General features: G+C 41.5%; 1 protein-coding gene across 1 annotated transcript in view; it reads left to right on the top strand.

The window, feature by feature from the left end:
- The window catches only part of WDR31 (WD repeat domain 31), a 37,994-nt gene extending 17,265 nt beyond the window's left edge, over positions 1-20,729 (top strand). The window contains exons 3-10 of the mRNA XM_089675200.1: positions 336-465; positions 5,526-5,600; positions 5,706-5,850; positions 7,599-7,699; positions 12,583-12,650; positions 16,517-16,658; positions 16,759-16,921; positions 18,896-20,729. Coding sequence (XP_089531326.1) covers positions 336-465; positions 5,526-5,600; positions 5,706-5,850; positions 7,599-7,699; positions 12,583-12,650; positions 16,517-16,658; positions 16,759-16,921; positions 18,896-19,056 — 985 coding nt within the window. The 3' untranslated portion in view covers positions 19,057-20,729. The remainder of the gene's footprint in view (positions 1-335; positions 466-5,525; positions 5,601-5,705; positions 5,851-7,598; positions 7,700-12,582; positions 12,651-16,516; positions 16,659-16,758; positions 16,922-18,895) is intronic.
- The last annotated feature ends 536 nt before the right edge of the window (positions 20,730-21,265 follow it).

Genomic DNA, 21,265 nt, shown 5'->3' with positions numbered 1-21,265 from the left:
GCCTACCTCTGTCCTAGTCCATCCAGGTACAGTTTTTATGGACCTAAATGTGACAGATCGGAGGTAGCCTGATGCCAACAGATGCAAGTCTGCTTTCATCCAGACACCCAACGATCAAACACGGATCTGGAAAGGGCCACTGTCAAAATGAAGATAAAAACTGAATTGGCATGGATGGCACAAAAGTGAAAGTGAAATCCATCCTGTTCTGCTCAGATTCGGCTGGAGATCTGTTCACGGATCCCCTGCTGATCAGACCAGACGCAGCACAGCCCATGTGAAAGGACCCTATAGTAAAATGATTTACTTGATCAATTGTGACATTCTATCTTCAGGGCTGACCACCATGCGGAGGAGAGACCACCAGCCCAGCCAATTCCACAGCAAACCCGCGCTCACAATGATGCTGTCACTTACATCTCAGCCCTGAAATCTGACCTGTGCGTATCGGGAGGGAAGGACAAGGTTAGTGCTAATTGTGTGAGCACAGTCCTGTGGATACATTACTCGCACTGTGATATAGGCTACTCTGTAATTAAAGCCCAGGGGTTCAGGTTTCTGCTAGGCTAGAAATGTGCAATTGCCGGAATGTGTACTGCACAGATTGACACAGGATTTCACACTTCTGCCAAGCTGAACAATTGGGGAGTATGTTGACAGTCAACATTGTTTATGGGAGCCAATTTAATCTTACAAAAATCTATCATACATATATTAGAAGTAAATATATCCATGAATGATGGTGATCTGAGTCTATAGCTTGAGATAACAGAGGAGGATTAACCGTGTTACCTTTATTAACAAGTTACATAGTTAGTCTGGCTGAAAAAAAGACAAAAGTCCATCCAGTTCAACCATTAAAAAAAAAAAAGTTATAATCCTATACCCACAGTTGATACAGAGGAAGGCAAAAAACCCAGCAAAGCACGATCCAATTTGCTTCTGCAGTGGAAAAAAATTCCTTCCTGATCCCCTGAGAGGCAATCGGATATTCTCTGGATCAACTTTACCTATAAATATTAGTATCCAGTTATATTCTGTGTATCTAAAAAAGAATCCAGGACTTTTCTGAAGCAATCCTCTGAGCTGGCCAGAACCAACTCTTGAGGGAGTCTATTCCACATTTTCACAGCTCTTACTGTGAAGAAACCTCTGTGATGACCTCAGGGTGAATAGCTCTACACCGAGTTCACTATATGAACCACTGATGTATTTATACATGTTGATCATATCCCCCCTTAATCTCCTCTTCTCAAGAAAGAATACATTCAGTTCCTCTAATTTTTCCTCATAGCTGAGCTCCTCCATGCCTCTTATCAGTTTGGTTGCCCTTCTCTGTACTTTCTCCAGTTCCCCAATGTTCTTTTTGTGAATTGGTGCCCAAAACTGAACTGCATATTCCAGATGAGGTCTTACTAATGATTTGTACCGGGGTAATATGATATCTCTCTCTCTGGAGTCTATACCTCTTATAATACAAGAGAGGATTTTGCTCGCTTTAGAAACCACAGCTTGGCATTGCATGCCATTATTAAGCTTGTGATCTACCAGAACCCCCAGATCCTTCTCCACCATTGATTCCCCCAAAACAAGTGGTAAGTGGTAAATCATGGAAATAGCAAAGTTCAATCGGCATGTTAGTCCGCCATGTAATTGTCCACAAATTAGAACCCTAAGCTAAAAAAAAGGGGGGGGGAGTTCATTGCAGAGCCAAAGCTATATGCACTAGTATGTATAAATGTTAACCTAAAGAGATCTAATTGCACAACCTCCAGTGAATCACCAAAACATCTATTAACAACAATCTCAGACTCTGACCAAAAAAAAAAAAATCTTATTTTTTGCTTTTTTGGTTTTCATACTTTTCATTTTCAGATGTCTTTCTTCAGGCCTGTCACATGGCAAGTAAGACTTTCTTATAGTTTGGGTCTTCTCTGGCCATTTGTGGACCTCAGGGATGCAGGGAGTGGTGCTGGCTTGCTGATTTCAGCATTGCTCTCTGCATCTGTGTTGGGATTCTATCAGGTGGTGGGTCCATGTACTCTGCAGTCTCGGTATATCCTTTGTCCCTTAGGTTACACTGGATGTCATTAAAGTGTTTTGCAAAGCTTATATACTATACTTACCTGCTGTGTGCAGTAGTTTTGCACAGAGCAGCCCGTATCCTCCTCTTCTTGGGTCCCCCGCAGACTCTCCTGTCCCCTCTCTACGGTCGGGTGCCCCCACAGCAAACAGCTTGCTATGGGGGCACCCGCTGCTCCATGTTTACATGCACACACGGAGCCGCAACTCTCTATCAGCACTAGTGGTGCTGAGGATTGTATTGTGACCACAGGGAAGTCTTCCTGCTGTCAGAATACATTAGCTTAGAAGGAGGGATTCCCCCATCCACCTCCAATGTGCAAATGGGGGAAACAAGTCATTTTCTTTAGTTGAGCGGAAAAAAAAAGACTTGTGTATGGCCAACTTACATTGGTGGCCATTGGGAGAAAGACACTTATATTGTTGACCAGTGGGAAAACTGCCCCCCACATCTGAAAAGATAATTGATATCAGTGGTTACTGGGAGTTAGAAACTCTTCATTGTGCAAGGAACCCCCAGCAGTCTTTGGAGGAATGCTATTTAGGAGACTCTGCTTTGACAGTTGTCAGTGGAAAAGGTTGTCACCATTGACAGAGTCTTCGATCATGGTGACAACTATAACATTTTCTTACAGAGATTTCACTTCCGAATCTTTCCTAGCCATTAAAAAAATGAATTCAAGCGATTCTAAAGGTTCTTTTTATTCTGTAAAATAACAAACATGTCTGTACTTAAGTACTGTGTGCAGTGGTTTTGCACAGACCAGCCTGGATCCTCCTCTTCTTGGGTCCCCTGCAGGTTCTCCTGGCTCCTCCTGTCTGCTGGGTGCCCCCACATAAAGCAGCTTGCTATGGGGGCACCTGCTGCTCCGTGTGTGATTCACAGCAGTGGGAGCCAATGAAGGTAAAAAACCTTCAGCCTTTAGAACCACTTTAATCCGAAAGGACTAAAGCTAGGTATACACTAGTAGAATTTTGAATGAAAATTCATATGAAAATTCTCATCATTTTTCAAATGTCATTCGATAGCGGTTCAAGATTTGATTTGCTTTTAACATTCAATTTTGAAATGAATGGAGTTTACCAAATGAAAGCCACATACACTATTAGAAATTTGTATACTTGACAAAAACTTTCCTTCTTGCTCCTTTGAATTTTCTCGTCACTGCGGTCGAAAACAAACATAATTTTGGCTTCACTAATGATTAGAATAATGATTCTTATAATGAAAAATGTCAACTTAAATTCTACTACACCGTGTTCCAAATTATTATGCAAATTATATTTTTCTAATTTACCTAAATAACTGATGTAAATAACAATCAGCATAATTCTCATGTTATCAACTATTAAGAGTACAATTCACATTTTATTGAACAAACCTAATGAGAACAGGATTTTTGTTAAACATAAAACACTTCCAATGCACTGTTCCAAATTATTACGCACAGTAAGTTTCAAAACACTTTATAGGTTGTAAAGAACTGAAAATTGTCATTTGTTGTGTTTGCAGCATATTTCCTGAAATCAAAAGCTATTTCAATCAAACCTTTAACAACATTTTAACTTTTTAAACATTTTAACAGGTCACGTTACATTGTAACATAGGACCCCTTATTTGATAGAAGCTTCACAAGTCTTGCATCCCTTGAACTTGTGAGTTTTTTGGAGAGTTTCTGCTTGAATTTGTTTGCAAGAAGTCAGAATAGCCTCCCAGAGCTGCTGTTTGGATGTAAACTGCCTCCCGCCCTCATAGATCTTTTGCTTGAGGATGCTCCAAAGGTTCTCAATAGGATTGAGGTCAGGGGAGGATGGAGGCCACACCATGACTTTCTCTCCTTTTATCCCCATAGCAGCCATTGATGCAGAGGTATTCTTTGCAGCATGAGATGGTGCATTGTCATGCATGAAGATGATTTTATTACGGAAAGCATAGTTCTTCCTTCTGTACCAGGGAAGAAAGTGGTCAGTCATAAACTTCACATGCTTTACAGCGGTCATCTTTACACCTTCGGGGCCCCTAAAGGGGCCGACCAGCTCTGTTCCCATGATTCCGGCCCAAAACTTGACTCCACCACCGCCTTGCTGACGTCGCAGCCTTGTTGGAACAGGGTGGCCGTCCACCAACCATCCACTACTCCATCCATCTGGACCATCCAGGGTTGCACGGCACTCATCAGTGAACAGGAATGTTTGAAAATTAGTCTTCATGTATTTTTCTGCCCGATGCAGCCGTTTCTGCTTGTGAGCATTTGTTAATGGTGGCCGAATAGAAGGTTTATGCACAGTTGCAAGACTCTGGAGGACTCTACACCTTGATGTCCGTGGGACTCCAGAGGCACCAGCAGCTTCAAATATCTGTTTGCTGCTATGTAATAGTATTTTAGCAGCTGCTCTCTTGATCCGATGCATGGATCTGACAGAAATCTTCCTCAATGTGCCTTTATCTGCACGAACCCGTCTGTGCTCTGAATCAGCCACAAATCTCTTAATAGTGCGATGATCACGCTTATGTTTTTGTGAAATATCTAATGTTTTCATACCTCGTCCAAGGCATTGAACTATTTCACTCTTTTCGGCAGCAGAGCGATCCTTTTTCTCCCTTATATTGCTTGAAAATGGCGGTCTGCTTAATAATGTGGAACATCGTCCTTTAGTAGTTTTTCCTTAAATTGGGCTCACCGGCCAATCTAATTATCACAGGTGTCCGAGATTGTTTTCAGCGATCAAAAGAGCCCTGACACACAATGTCATCCATGAGTTACACTGAAAAACAAAATATTTAATCTTTGTGACACTTAAATATAATTTGCATAATAATTTAGAACAGGGTATAGTGTGTACCCAGGTTAAGAACATGCTGTGGCCAAATTGAATTACTAGGGGGGGAACAACACCAAGCAGTAGCTGAGTTTTAAACAGAGCTGCATATTTTAGCTGCTGGGAACCTTTAAAACAAACAAAATAAAAAAAACAAGAGTTGGGCTTTATTGAAAAAGAAATGTATTAAATCTACGTTCAATAAATGCAACATTGCATCTATTTTTAACTACAGCTAACACAAGTGTCTGTTACCTGTCTTTATATCAGCCTCCCGTACATTTGAACAGACAGGGAGAGGAACAGAGCCAAAACAGGACTGTTTTGTGTTGTCATATATACTGTGCATTGCACAGTACCCATGTGAACATGAGCAAAGAGCACAAGGTTGACGCTGTCATCAGCTGGGGGCGGGTCATAACCCAAAAAACAAATACTATATTATGACAATTTATGGCAATTTAGTGGCAATAAATTCTAGAAAAGCTGTTTGATATCTTCCTAGATAGATAAATAATGGTGGACCGTTGATGTATAGATAGAAAACACATTTTTTTTACCAATAATTTAGAACCAATAATATAGAATGGTGATGACAATCATGTCTTTAATGTCTGTCTCAGGCTGTTGTTGTGTCAAACTGGAGAAGTGGAACAGCTCTGAAAAGATTTGTGGGGCATGATCGAGAGGTTTCCAAGGTAATATATTCATATATAGGTGCTGTCATGCATTTGTGTAAATATAAACTGTACACATTACCAGACATTTTGTGTAAATGAATAACATCTGTCATTGATCTATAGATTACCTGTGTGTTTGGATCAAACCGGTTCTTCAGCGCCTCGCGGGACAAGACAGTGCTCATGTGGGATCTGCACTGCAAGGCTGGCAGTGCTCAGAAGTTCCTGGGGCATCATCTAATAGTGACGGGGCTGGCAGTAAGTCCTGGTGAGCCTGCACTCTTTGTCAGATTTATTATCTAGGAAATGAAATGTTATTTATTTGATGTAGATACTGTCCTGGTACCTCCAAGGAGTTACAAGTACAGCTCCAGTGTCTTGAGGACTGGGAGTCAGTGTTCCCTACTTCCCATACAGTGCCACTGGCTGGGAAAGTCTGGAAATACACCTTACAAAGAAATGGAAAACTGTGATCTTCCTGCGCTTGGGGAATGGACCCGGGAAGGTTTAGTAGGCTGCATTCAAAACTTGGCCTTCTTGGGGTGCACCTGCCTTGCTGCCCCCACAAGACTGGGGAGGTCTATGAGCACTGCAGTCACAATAAACAAACAGAGGTAAAAGTACAACTTGACCAATGATACCTATGATAAACATAAGTTGCTGTGGTCGGTCTGGTTCCATTTCTCCCCCTCTGCGATTCTCAAGATATGTGTTCCCCTGTTGCGCTCTAGTGGAGTTGAGCCTTGCTTCCCCGACTCATTTTCATTTTGGCTTGTCCACCAATTGGACCCTACGGTCCGTGCCGGGATGCGGTCGGTGGGGTTGCTCAGGTGAGATACAGATGTGGAGCCACCCTGATGCTGCTTTCTGCCATCCCTGTCTCCAATTCCCCTCTCTTCTCTCTCTTCTTTTCCTTTGCTATCCTTACCACTGGCTTCCTCCTTTTCTCTTTTTCCTCTCCCTTCTCTTTCTCTGTTTAGGTTTACACTCTTGGTTGTGCGGAGTTCTCTCATATTGTTCCATACATCTCGCCCAGGGATACTACCAGGGATGTCGAAATAAAAAGGCATTCTAGCAGGTCATGAAAGACTGCTATGTGATGGTCCATTGCCCTCAAAGTCAACTCACATATGCCCACTGCCCCAGTGGTGTATTTAGGTTTTGTGCTGCCCTAGGCAACGTGAAAACCGTATGCCCATATGGACACCGACCAACACAACCCCCCCTTCCCCCTCCCACGGAGAGAGAATGACATTGACCAACAATGGGCCTTCCACTACCCCCCCCCCCCAGCGATAGAGAGACACTCATCTTCACAGTTCTGGACATCCCCAGGAGAGAGAGCCAGGCTCTACATGCACCATCAAACAGGCTGTAGCCTCTCTTGGATCCCACCTGGTTCCCATGGTGCACGTGTCCCTTCTTTCATCTCTTCTTCTAGAGGGAGGTGCTGCCCCCCTAAAAAGTGCTGCCCTAGGCAAGTGCCTTGTTTGCCTTGTGGTAAATACACCCCTGCTCTGCCCCCTTACAGGTGCTTGCCTGGCTTGTTACCACTACACATTATTACACATTATTACACATAAAATCCTTCATGAACATTTAGCAGAGCAGCATCAGGGACACTTAAAATTCTTACACATTTCACACTACATTTTGCATGATCATAGATGACACGGAACATTGCTAGATTAGGACAATGAAAATGCAAGTTTTCAAGGACACATGAGTTATTCTAAAGGGGCACCGTGTCCTGGCTACATTCTGCTTTTATTCTTCCTAATTTGCACGGTTAACATTGGGAATCTCCCATAGCTGGAACATTGCTTTAATGATTTCTTCTTCTGATTATATAAAAGTTTATTGGTGCCAATAAAAGTCATTCTAAACCTCAGAAGTAACATAGCTGTGAGTTGGCAGTCCACCAATAATGGCCCTGGAATAGGGGTCAGTGCTGAGGTCTAGTGCAGGAAAAGCAGTGTCTTTTCTGTCTGATAGAATCTCCTCTGTTGTTTGCAGATGGCACCCAGCTACTGACGGGCTCCAGAGACAATACACTGTGTAAATGGGATGTGGAGACTGGCCAGTGCTTGCTCAAGACTGCTGTGTCTAGAAATCTGGTGAGCAAAAACGTGTATTTAGTAATGATAGGATGTTATCACACTGCTACTACTACCTTTAGGTTATGTATTTTGGATTTGTGTTCATTTTTGTTCTTTGTTATTTATCAGGACTAAAAATAAAATAAAATAAAAAGTTTTCATTTTCAAATATGACAAATATGAAATATTTCATAATGATATTTTTCTTCTTACATTCAGCCAGCAGGTGGAGATCCTTTTCATTTTTCTGCCGGACTAGTCTTACCTGCTTAGCTGAAGAAAAGGCAGTTTACAAAGCTGAGAAGCGCAAGCTGAAAATTATACACACAGCTGAATGAATCGGAGGAGTTGTTTGCTTGCTCTGTAGGCGCTGAAAACAAACAACGTCTTCAAATTTGTTCATGCTCTGTCTATAGAGGACCCATAATGTTCTGTAACACCAGTGTCATGGGTCCTCTCTGTATAAAATGTTTTTTTTTTAACCACTTGCCTACCGGACACTTATACCCCCTTTTTTACCAGGCCAATTTTCAGCGCTGTCACACTTTGATTGACAATTGCGCGGTCATGCAAGATTGTTGCTTTCTTTTGGTGGTATTTAATCCCCTCTGGGCACTTTACTTTTTGCGCTATAAACAAAAAAAGTGCAAAAAATTTGAAAAAAAAAAAAAGTTTATTTTTATTATAAAATTTTTCAAACAGGTAATTTTTCTCCTTCACTGATGTGCATTGATGAGGCTGCACTGATGGGCACTAATAGGCGGCACTGATAGGCAGCACTGATAGGTGGCACTGATAGGCAGCACTAATGAGGTGGCACGGATAGTGATAGGCAGCACTAATGAGGTGGCACGGATAGGCGGCACGGATAGGCGACACTGATAGATGGCACTGATAGATAGCACTGATAGGTGGCACTGACTGGCATCACTGCTGGGCATTGACTGGCACAACTGCTGGGCACTGACTGGCACAACCGCTGGGCACTGACTGGTGGCACTGACTGGCAGCACTGCTGGGCTGCACTGGAGGGCACAGGTGGGTGGCACTGGTGGGTGGCACTGGTGGGCACAGGTGGGTGGCACTTCTGGGCAAAGGTGGGTGTACTACTGGGCACAGGTGGGTGCGCTGCTGGGCACAGGTGGGCAGAACTGGTGGGTGGCACTGCTGGGCACCAATCATCAGGGCACTGATCATCAGTGCCCTGATGATCGGTGCCGATCCCTGCTCTGACAATTGCCGGTTCTTGGCAGTACTTTCCTCACGCTCTGACTGCGTGAGGAAAGTGCAGCCGAGAAGCGGCAATTGCATTTCCTGGTGATCAGCGTGTCATTGGACACGGCTGATCACGTGGTAAAAGGCCGCTGCGATTGGCCTTTTAGCACATCATGTGATGAGCTGTGTCCGTAGGACACAGCGATCACAGAGATTGCCGAGTGCGCCCCCCCGGGGGCGTGCAGGAAAGCACGTTCTGGGAGAACATCATATGATGCCCTCCCAGAACTGGCCGGCCGCAGTGTAGCTGTCATTCGGTTATCTGTGGTTGGCAAGTAGTTAATTTACATAAATTGAAACAAGAGATATACAAATCATCAGTTTGAAAGGGTAAACGTTTAAATATACTGCATTGCATGGTTTTAGTCTTGCAGTTATGAAGAACAGGTGTTTTTGTCTGCATGTGACCCTTTAACGCCTTTCTTGCATCCTTTCATAGTTTAAAATGTAAAGAAAGAAGACCCCAGCCTGTTCTTTAGATTATGTGCTGTCCTGTACTTGGTGTTAAAGCAAGGGTGGTTTGATGTAGACTAAAGCTGGCCACACACATCGAAATTTGGCTGGTTCAGCAGGGTCCAAGCCAAATTTCCATCTGTAGCCCTCCCTGTTAGACAGAAGCCAATCGTTAGATCAGCTTCTGTCAAACTGGACTGCTGGAAAACCTTCTTTAATCAATTGGCTGTGGCACTGATCAGTGTATTCTGACAGTGGAGAGTCCTCGCTGTCAAAACACAATGTCCTGTTGGAGAGGATTCCTGCATCTGCCTCGCTTGTGTGGATGCAGGAATCTGTTACTTTTTTTTTTTTTGTTCACCCAGCTTCAGATGTAATAGGCTCATATGTCATTTCCCATCTCCCTCACCAAGAGTTAAACCAATCTTAACAACCAAACCGCTTTATAGCTGCCTTTTAAAAAGGGGTCAAGCCTAAAGCTTTTGACAGGCCACCCCAGGGCCGCTATAGCAGACAGAGGAGCCTCACAGGCAAACGTACGTATTCACCAGCACACCACAGATCTCAATATGGTCCAAAAAAGGTTTTTTTTCCCAAAAGATCACATCACAAAGGAAAGTGCAACATTTCGGATCCGCGCAGGACCCCTTTCGTCAGGCATATGATGATGATGATGGGGTCCTGCGTGGCTCCAAAATGTTGCACTTTCCTTTGTGATGTGATCTTTTTGGACCATATTGAGATCCGTGGTGTGCTGGCAAATATGTACGTTTGCCTATGATATTTCCAGTCCCAGCTGGTAGTCGCTACATCACCCTCCATTGATGAGCCGTACTTCCAGGAATGTGTGCGAAGGGAATATAGTTATAGAGGGGCCTCACAGACTTGACTTTCCTCCACACCGCCGTGGTGACTGCTGCCCGTGGATGGGAAGTGACGGGGAGATCGGAGGGACGGCGGAGGAGGATGCTGCATTCACTACCTTCGCTGGCAGCTCCCACTGGTGTGTTTGTGTAGAGTAGTCAGACTGGCTGATGAACAGCAGTAGTCAAGTCGGGAGTATAATCCCGTCTCAGCATCTTCTGCTCCAAAATAGGGAATTAGACGACTTCTACCCTTCTTCCAGTTAAGTGCCTGCTATGTGCTGGATACATCTGAACAAGGTTCAGAGGATCGCACATTTAAAGCTAAAAAGTACACTTGTATTAGATTGCTTTGGGAGTGTTAGGATGATTTACTAAATCAAGTACCCATGTGCAAAGTGTTGTTATCCATAGCAGCCAATCAAACTGTACCTTACATTGTCATCAGCTACATCTGGTGGGCTTCTGTGCTCATCATATAAGCCAGAAGCTGATTGGTTACAATTCTCAACTGCTTTGGATTTTTGGTTGCTCCAGTTTTGATACATTCTCCCCAACTGTGCAAAGTAACCAGTCAGCTTCTACCTTCAGCTTGTTCAGTTATGCTTTGGAAATGAAAGCTAGAAGCTGTTTGGTTGCCATGCAAAGCTGCACCAGTCTTCCCCTCAATGTATGTATTAATGTATATTTCAAGAATGGAAAGTGACAGTGAGCAGTGGATGTAATAACTAATCAGTAACAAGCTTGCTATCCACTTCTGGTGCTTTGTAAATTGAGTATGCTTGTTAGAATGAGCATTGGAGCCGGGGAGGTGAGCACATAATTGAGCTTCATATATACCGCAATCATCTATATGTTGGAGTGAATTCACCTATTTGTACCCATCTCTAAGAAAAGGAGGATTTTACTTTATTATTGATATTGGACACATAATAATGTTATTACACTAATATTTCTCTATATCCTAAAGGGATCATTCAAGTAAATTTGTGTACTGTTTGGATAACATATTGGAAGGACTTACACTGTTTTTTATAGTTTATTCACATCAATATAGGAGCGCAGCACAGTTATTTGTTTTTATATGGTGGATGTATGTATGGTGTAGAGGGTTGAATGTGTGTAAATGCAAGGGGTAGGTATTTTTCTGTGGATATGAGTGTATCTGTTTGTGTGTAAATGCAGGGGGGTGGCAGTTGAATGTATGTGGAGGTGTGTCCCCCCCTCCCATCCACCCAATGATTCTTCTTTTTTAATCCCCCCCAGCCTATTTTTTGTCCCAGTCCGGACCTGCCTACATTTTCACCACTAGATTTCTTCAGTCTTTGCATAATTCAACCCAGAGGGCAAACTGTGAGTTCAGGGTATCACAGGCCCACCCCCGAGAGAATGTCATCACAGCCAGAAATACACAAACTGGTGCTACTACCTCCTTAGTTGATATCGCAGCTGTATTACCAGTGCTCCGGTAGAGGTAACTGATACCTCATTCACATCAGTTTAGTCCCACAGAAAAAGCTTCTTCTGTTTTTGGCTGCTATGGCTGTTATTTGTTACCCTGCTGAATAAAGCCTCTGATTGCAGAGCATTCACCATAGTTAGTCTGGCTGAAAAAAGATAAAAGTCTATCCAGTTCAACCATTAAAAAAAAAAAAAGTTATAATCCTATACCCACAGTTGATCCAGAGGAAGGCAAAAAAAAAAAACAGCAAAGCATGAACTAATTTGCTCCTGCAGGGAAAAAAATTCCTTCCTGATCCCCCGAGAGGCAATTAGATATTCCCTGGATCAAATTTACCTATAAATGTTAGTATCCAGTTATATTCTGTGTATCTAATATGTCATCACAGCACCTTGCACTCATGGTGTAATGATGCAGAATACACTGATCAGTGGCTGCAGCCACTCACCCTTTGACAGAAGTCAGTCAAATGATCGTCTGTTGTCAAGCTGGGATGGCCACACAGTGATTGAAATTCTGCTGGTCCCTGCTGAACCGTTCGAATTGCAGTCAGTGTATGGCCAGCTTTAAAAGACAAGTATAAAACAATACAGCATAGGTAAAACTGGGCAAGGGGACAAATATAAAGAACACCAGCAACTGCAGATATGCATTCATTCAAAACAAACATTTATATTAATGAAGCTATTGTAAGTATGTAAGTTGTATTTGATATGAGACTCCAGTAACCATCTGCACAGCAGAACTGTGTAATGGAGAATCAATGAAAGTGACTTAGCATCAGTGGTGAAAGGTTCACCCCAACAATGACAAAACTCACCGTTTAATATGTGCTTCCCATTCTGCAGGTAACACACCTTTGCTGGGTTCCCAGAGAGTCCTGTGTTGTTCAGACTTCAGAGGATAAAAGTGTCCGGTCAGTAACATGTCACATCATTGCTCATTGTTGTAGTATACTAGTAGTGATATAATATCCTAATGTTATGCCTCTTTCATACAGTATGTCCTCTTACAGCCAGAAATGAGTATATTAGTGCTGACATGACATACCATAATGTATACAGTTTTTTCCTAGTCTAATACATATTGGAGGAACTCATTTATGGTGTCTTATGGGCATTTGTAACTTAAAAAGAACATACAATTCAGGAAGTACTGCAATATTTGCCTCAAATCCCCCATCTACTAATCTATCTTTAACCAATTCAATACCGGGCAATTTTACCCCCTTCCTGCCCAGGCCAGTTTTCAGGTTTCAGCGCTCTCACACTTTGAATGACAATTGCGCGGTCATACAACATTGTACCCAAACTAAAATTTTATCATTTTCTTCACACAACTAGAGCTTTCTTTTGGTGGTATTTAATCGCCGCTGGGGTTTTTATTTTTTGCTAAATTAGCAAAAAAAGACCAAAAGTTTTGAAAAAAACACACGTTTTTCTTTGTTTCTGTTATAAAAGTTTGCAAATAAATAATTGTTCTTCATAAATTTAGGCCGAGATGTATTCTGCTACATGTCTTTGGTGAAAATAACCCAAATTAGGATGTATTTTTTAGTTTGTAGGAAAGTTAGAGTTCACAAACTATGGTATAGATCTGAATATTGATCAATCCTGAAGTACTGACAGCCAATCTAATTTCTTGAGGTCCAAGAATGTCAGAATAGTACAGATATCCCTCAAATGACCCCTTTTTGTAGAGTAGACAGTCCGACGTACTTCATAAGAGGCATGGCAAGTTTTTTGAAGTTGTATTTTTTTTGTCATCATTTTTCGGAAAATGAAAAAATTTAAAAAATTAGTTTCACTATTTTTTTTTTACATATTGTCACCAGTGCAGTACAGCGTCATCATATAACTGGCATGGAGGTGATCAGGGACACTGACTGGTGACAGTATGAAAAAATTTTTTATTTTTTTAAAAAAATTTTTATTATTTTTTATTTTTTTAAGATTTTTTTTTCATATTTCACTATGACCAAAGTAGTACAATGTTACCATAGTAACATTGTACTACTTTGGGGAAGTGATCGGTATTTTTTTTTTCATAAGAGGAATGGCGAGTTTTTTTAAATAGTTTTTTTCTCATAATTTTTCGGAAAATGAAAAAATTAAAAAAATTATTTGTTTTTTACATACTGTCACCAGTGCAGTACAGCATCATCATATATCTGGCATGGCGGTGATAAGGGACACTGACTGGTGACAGTATGAAAAAAAAAATAAATATATATATATATATATATATATATATATATATATTTTTTTTTTTTTTTTTTTAATTTTTTTATTATTTTTAATTTTTTATTAAATTTTTTTAAATTTTATTTAAGATTGTTTTTTGATATTTCACTATGACCAAAGTAGTACAATGTTACCATAGTAACATTGTACTACTTTGGGGAAGTGATCAGTATTTTTTTTTTTCTTTTTACACAATTTGCTTATAGCAAAGAATTACTTTGCTATAAGCAAGCATTTTCCTGAATGACATTGATTCATTCAGGGTTTTTTGTTTTTTTTTGTGCTTAGCTGTGATTTGGCCACAGCTAATCACATGACACATACAATGGATGGCATGTATGAAGCCATCCATTGTATACAACTGTCATGTTACCTGCTGTGATTGGTCAGCTTCTGTTCTCACCAAGTTTTTTACACCACTGGAGTCTTAGAGAGACATGACAAACCAGGTGGTATAAAGTATATCTCTGCTAAAATCTTTGTTTTGGAATTAGTAGGGAATCGTTGGAATCCCTTGATTTTTGCTGTCTGTGTCCTGTTGAGGAGATTTTCCTTTGCTTTCTGTCCTGGAGACACAACATAAAGTTAGAGGAGATCCCATTTATACTGTTACCAGAACAGGTGTCCCCATTGAAATGTTTCCACTCACCTCACGTTTTGCTGACTAATGTAAAATGTTGAATCTTTTTCTAAAACAAAAAAACATAATTTAATTTTTTAGATATATTTTAATTTCCCAGCCACTTTCTGATTTAGGCTCCTTTCACACAATGGGTCCGATCAGGTCCGCCTGTCAGTTTTTCAGGCAGACCTGATTGGATCCTCCATTCACCGCTATGGATCAATGGGTGTAAACGGACTTGTGTCCACACACCAACCTTCAATCTGCTCCGGTCTGCTAAGAAAAAATGGAAGGGGATCCATTCCCCTCTGTCTAGGCGGATGGAAAGCCATTTGGGTGTTAACGGACAATGGAGTCTATTTACTCCTGGCCACCCATAAATTAGAGTGGGCTGTGTCCATGTTCGCTCTGCATAAACTGAGCAGACACAGACCTGTCATCCACCTGCTCTGCTCTGATCCCCTGCTGATCTTAATGAAGTCCGTCCTGTGAGGAAGGGCCTTAAAGCAAACCTGTCTCCAAAGTATATAGCAATGCTGGTATTGATGGGCTGAAGCATTTATTTTGTATTTTAGGCTAGCCCTCCTTGGGTGTCTTGAGACCTCCTTCCCTTCCCCCCAGCTTCTTATACAAATGTCTATTTCCTGAGCATATGCACCCCAGATCTCTCAATGCAAAGTCATAAGCTGGCCATACACAAATTTCGAGCAGTTCACAGTCCTGCCAGCACTGCTGCAATCTACAAAAGCTAATTGTTCAGTCGACTTTAGTCGAAGGAGCCTATCAGAAAGATATTGGCTAAACAGTGGCTGCCAGAATAGAATAACCCAGCAGGGAGATTCATCAATTCCACTGTTAGTGTTTGATTTATTTTGTTCAGTCCACAGGCTGAACAAAGAGATCTATACATATCCCCTGTTTTTAAAATGTCTTTATTATACCACTTTCCAATGTAACATTGGTTTATGTAAGCATGTTGATGTATTTGTTCTCTTCCGCCTTGTATTGTTCAGCTTGTCGAACCTAATCTTGAAAATTAATAAAAATTTTCTGGACAAAATCTGTACTTCTATGGCAAGCTTTAGTGAGTGACCTTTCTTTAAGTACTGTCAGTATACTTTATGGGAATCTGCATATGTACTATCTTCTCGCAATTCCCTTCACAGCAGATATCAGACTGAGAGTGAATGGCTTTGTCCAGAACCTTTCATTATTTATTTTTTTTTTTTTTACAGGTACTTATATAGCACTGTCAATTTACACAGCACTTTACATATATATTGTACATTCACATCAGTCCCTAACCCTCAAGGGGCATACAATCTAAAGTCCCTAACTTACATTCATACATACACATGCTAGGGCCAGACAGGATATAACTAACCTACCAGCATGTCTTTGGAGTGTGAGAGGAAACTGGAGTACCCAGAGGAAACCCACGCAAGCACAGAGAGAACATGTAAACTCCAGGCAGGTGGTGCCAAATTTGGGATATGAACCTTGTACCGCCAGGCGGAAGTGCTAACCATTTAGCCACTGTAGAAATCTTCTGGCAGATAAAACTGTTTACATTAATGTTTTAGTGAATTATTTATTTGTTTAGCTAGGATTCAATTTCATATTTCCAGGTATGGATAACTGAAAAAATGTGCATCTATTTTATTGCCCAAATAATGAAGATTCATGGCTGTACATATGTGTTTGGTTTCCTCCTTTAACCTTTGACTCATATCTCCTCTCTTTTTTCTGAATAAAAATTACAGTTTGCAGCTAAACACCACTGGCACTTCCTAGGTCCTGGGCCTTATAGCAGTCACTGTGGTTATAGTTGGTCCTATGCTGTTGTTGTATCTTCTTCTGGTTACTACTCAGTATACTAATTAATACATTCCGTCTTATTCTTCTCTCTTCCTCCAGTGTCTGGGACATCCGTAACCTGCATTTGGCGCACATGTTCCCAATGAAGCAGTATATACAGATGCACTGTGATGTCAGTGAAGATGGAAATTACTGCCTTACCAGCAGCAATGGCTTTGGTGGACAGGGCTGTGAAGCCACGGTGAGAGATCAGCCTTTGCTCTTGTCCAGTTATGTACAACCTTAATCATTTTAAGTGATCCAAAGCATAAGCTACACTGTCCCTCCCCTCTCTCTTCCAGTTATGGGACCTCCGACAAAGAAAAGACAAGGTGTGTGAATATAAGGGGCACCTGCAGAGCACCACATCATGTGTCTTTCTTGCTAAAAATACATGGGACACCCCACTAGTGGCCACTGCATCACATGACTGTACGGTAAAAGTCTGGGAGAGAGACACTGGAGGTAGGTAATGCATTAATATTTATTATATGGGTTTATAAGGATGATTAGGATTCAGATACCAGCTCAATTTTGTAGAACGGTCCTCAGTTACAGATACTAATAGTGAAACAATTGAAATATATGGGTTTATAAGGAATCCGCTGGTTAGGATTCAGATGCCAGCTCAATTTTGTGGACAGATACTCGGTTACAGATACTAATAGTGAAACAATCTGAAAATGCAGCCTGCTCATTAACTTGGGACTATTGACAATGCTGGCATTGTAGCCAATCCACTGAGAAGGGATTCATGACATCACTGGGGTTACAGCCTATCCATTTATTAGAGACCTGTGACATCAATAAAAATGCACCCTATCCATTTATTGAAGACTAACAACAGCACTGATTATGCAGTCTTTCCATTCAATAGAGGCCTGTGACATCAATAGAAAAGCCCATGTCCATTCTCCAGAGACTGGTGACTTCACTGAGAATGCAGCCTATCCATTCACTAGAGACCGGTGACAGCACCAAGAATACTGACCATCCATTCATTAGAGACCGGTGACATCACTGAGAACACAGCCTATCCATTCACTAGAGACCGGTGACAGCACCAAGAATACTGCCCATCCATTCATTAGAGACCAGTGACATCACTGAGAACACAGCCTATCCATTCACTAGAGACCGGTGACTTCACTGAGAACACACCCTATCCATTCACTAGAGACTGGTGACATCACTGAGAACACAGCCTATCCATTCACTAGAGACCAGTCACTTCACTGAGAACACACCCTATCCATTCACTAGAGACTGGTGACAGCACCAAGAATGCAGCCTATCCATTCACTAGAGACCAGTGACATCACTGAGAACACAGCCTATCCATTCACTAGAGACCGGTGATTTTACTGAGAATGCAGCCTACCCATTTACTAGAGACCAGTGACAGCACCAAGAATGCAACCTATCCATTCACTAGAGACCAGTGACAGCACCAAGAATGCAGCCTATCCATTCACTAGAGACCAGTGACATCACTGAGAACACAGCCTATCCATTCACTAGAGACCAGTCACTTCACTGAGAACACACCCTATCCATTTACTAGAGACTGGTGACAGCACCAAGAATGCAGCCTATCCATTCACTAGAGACCAGTGACATCACTGAGAACACAGCCTATCCATTCACTAGAGACCGGTGACTTTACTGAGAATGCAGCCTACCCATTTACTAGAGACCAGTGACAGCACCAAGAATGCAACCTATCCATTCACTAGAGACCAGTGACAGCACCAAGAATGCAGCCCATCCATTCACTAGAGACCAGTGACATTACTGAGAACACAGCCTACCCATTCACTAGAGACCAGTGACATCACTAAGAACACAGCCTATCCATTCACTAGAGACCAGTGACAGCACCAAGAATGCAGCCCATCCACTCACTAGAGTCCGGTGACATCACTGAGAACACAGCCTATCTATTAACTAGAGACCAGTGACATCACTGAGAACACACCCTATCCATTCACTAGAGACCGGTGACAGCACCAAGAATGCAGCCTATCCATTCACTAGAGATCGGTGACATCACTGAGAACACAGCCTACCCATTCACTAGAGACCAGTGACAGCACCGAGAGTGCAACCTATCCACTCCTTTGAGTTAAGTGAAATCAGAGAGATTGCAGTCTATCCTTTCACTAAAGACTAGTGATATTGCTGAGAATGAAGCCTATCCATGCATTAGAGATTGATGGCATTATTGAGAATGCAGCCAGTCCATATTTATGTTTGCGTTGGAGATTCTAGGCCTTAGTAAGGCATTCTGTTTTGTATTTTTGTTCCTCCTATAAGATACCCTCTTCATTTCTTTCACTTTAATCAGCATATTCTCTTCAAAGTAGAAAATGCAGAATATCATTACATCTGTTACAAAAAAATGATTAAACATGTTCTCACTTTTTGTTTTTTACTAAGCATGTCTGAGCAGCTTGTTCTTGGATGGCTCTGGGCCATTATCCTCCCTCGCAGTCTGTGATGACACTTCCATCTTGTGTGCCAGCTTTAACTCGGGAATCCACTCCCTGCGTATGCAGGGCAGCCACGGAGCCACACTACAGCAAGTCACCAGCTTCTGATGTCAGGCTACTCTACCTTTATCAAAAGGCTAAAGCCTGATAGTACACAGGTGTCAAAGGATGAGCTGGAGGGCTGTCCTACTTTTTGGTTTTCATTGTACAAAACTGCCAGTACAGCCAGCAGGCTATATCAAGTATGGTGAATGAATGGGACACAAATTCATTGTTGTCCACATGACCATGTGGTATACACTGTAAAAGCCTTTACCCAAGATTATCGAATGACTGAAAGATTATGCTACAAACCTGCAGACTTGAAAAGCTGGATCACTGGAACGATTACTGGATTCATTTGGTCCAGAGCCTAATCATAGACTAAATACTTTTCTGGAATCTTTAGCTTGAAGTCCTAGCCTAGACCTAAATCTTTTAGTGGCTACTGTTGGTTTAAGCCTCATATAGCTATAGATTCTTTTTGGTATATTTTGGTTCCCACCAAATCTAAACATAGATCCTCTATTCTGGAATATTAAGGTTCCAGGCCCAGCCTAGCTATAGATCTCTTCTGGAATTTTCAGTTCCAGGTCTAACCTAAGCATTGATCTTTTTCTGTATTATTTAGATGGAAATTAAGGACCACGTTGTTTGTGGGCTATTTTGGTTCGCAGCCCAGTCTAGGTCTAAATAATTTTTTTGTTTTGTGTCTTAAAGTATATGTAAACCCTCACCTTCTAAAACAACCCATTCAGGTTAAAATTGAAATGAAAGGCAAAACATTTGTGAATACATCTAAATAATATTCTAAATTCCTTTTTCTCCTTTTTTTTAATAAGTGATCACATAATCTCTGTTCTCAGCTGCATAAGAAGCTCAGGGAGGAGAAACAGTAGCCCACTGGTCTTCCCAGTGAATGGCTGTGTGTGTGGGGGAGCATGTCAGAAGAATTTTGATCATTGGAGGAGAGCAGGATGTGTTCTCAGCACAACTAAAAATCTGACCATGCTTTACTCTCATGCCTAGTGTAGTCAGTTTTTAAAAGGAAAGCCGAGGTACTGGCAGGAATACCAGGGATTTCACACAAATGAAGCAACACAAAGAGAACAGGATACTTTTTCATACAAGCACATGGTACAATAGGCACATATCAGAAATATTAAATGTTGGGTTTACATATTCCTTTACTGAAATCCTTGTTTTTCTGATCCAAGGCCTAATTGATCTTTTTCGGGGATCTTTTGGATTAGAGAGTAATCAAGGTCTAAACTTTAGTATATAAGTTACTGACCCACTATGATTTATTGCATACATCGCTTTTCTGGGTCTGCATTTTTTTTGCTCTGCATTTTAAATAACAAATTTTATCTTTTCAGATTTTACATTTGAGAAGTTTTTAGGGCTCTTAAATGTGAAAATTATAGGGGATCTCCTAATTATTGGAGTTTCCTTGACAGAACTTGAATAGTGTACTTGATATTTACTTCACTCCTACTGTCTTAGAAGTTTTATCCTTCTTATATTATAAGGCGGAGAGAAATGATGATGTGCAAAGTTCAGTAACCAATAGTAGCCAAAGTTCTCTTTTCATCAATATAAAGACATGAGAGCAGCCAAAGATGCTGGTTGAGGACTTTCTATGGGTTACTGCACTTATAACCTTTTGGAAAGGGGTAGAGATACAGTTGCAAGAAAAAGTATGTGAACCCCTTGGGATTACGTGGAGTTTTGCATGAATTGGGGATAAAATGTGCTCTGAACGTCATCTAAGTCACAACAATAGAAGAACACAGTCTGCTGAACATAATACTACACAAACATTAGATGTTGCCATGGTTTAATTGCACATAACATGTAAACATTCACAGTGCAGGGAGGAAAAAGTATGTGAGGCCCTAGCTTAATGACTTTTCCCAGAGCTAATTGGAGCCAGGAGTGAGCCAACCTTGACTCCAATCAGTGTGATGATATTGGATGTGTTGCTGACAGCTGTCCTGCCCTTAAAAAACACACACCTGTTTTGGGTTTACTGGTTTCAAGAAGCACTGTCTGATGTGAATCATGCCTCGCAGAAAAGAGCTCTCAGAAGACCTACGATCAAGAATTGTTGACTTGCATGAAGCTGGAAAGGGTTACAAAAGTTTCTCCAAAAGCCTTGATGTTCATGTGTCCACGGTAAGACAGACTGTCTACAAATGGAGAAAGTTTAGCACTGTTGCTACTCTCCCTAGGTGTGGTCGTCCTGTAAAAATGACTGCAAGAGCACAGCGCAGAA

The sequence above is a fragment of the Staurois parvus genome, unplaced genomic scaffold, assembly GCF_062004578.1.
Source record: "Staurois parvus isolate SC_StPar_1 unplaced genomic scaffold, SC_StPar_1.0 ptg000154l, whole genome shotgun sequence".
Lineage (NCBI taxonomy): Eukaryota > Metazoa > Chordata > Amphibia > Anura > Ranidae > Staurois > Staurois parvus.
Note: the sequence above shows the minus strand (reverse complement) of the source record. Positions and strands in the feature narration are given on the sequence as shown.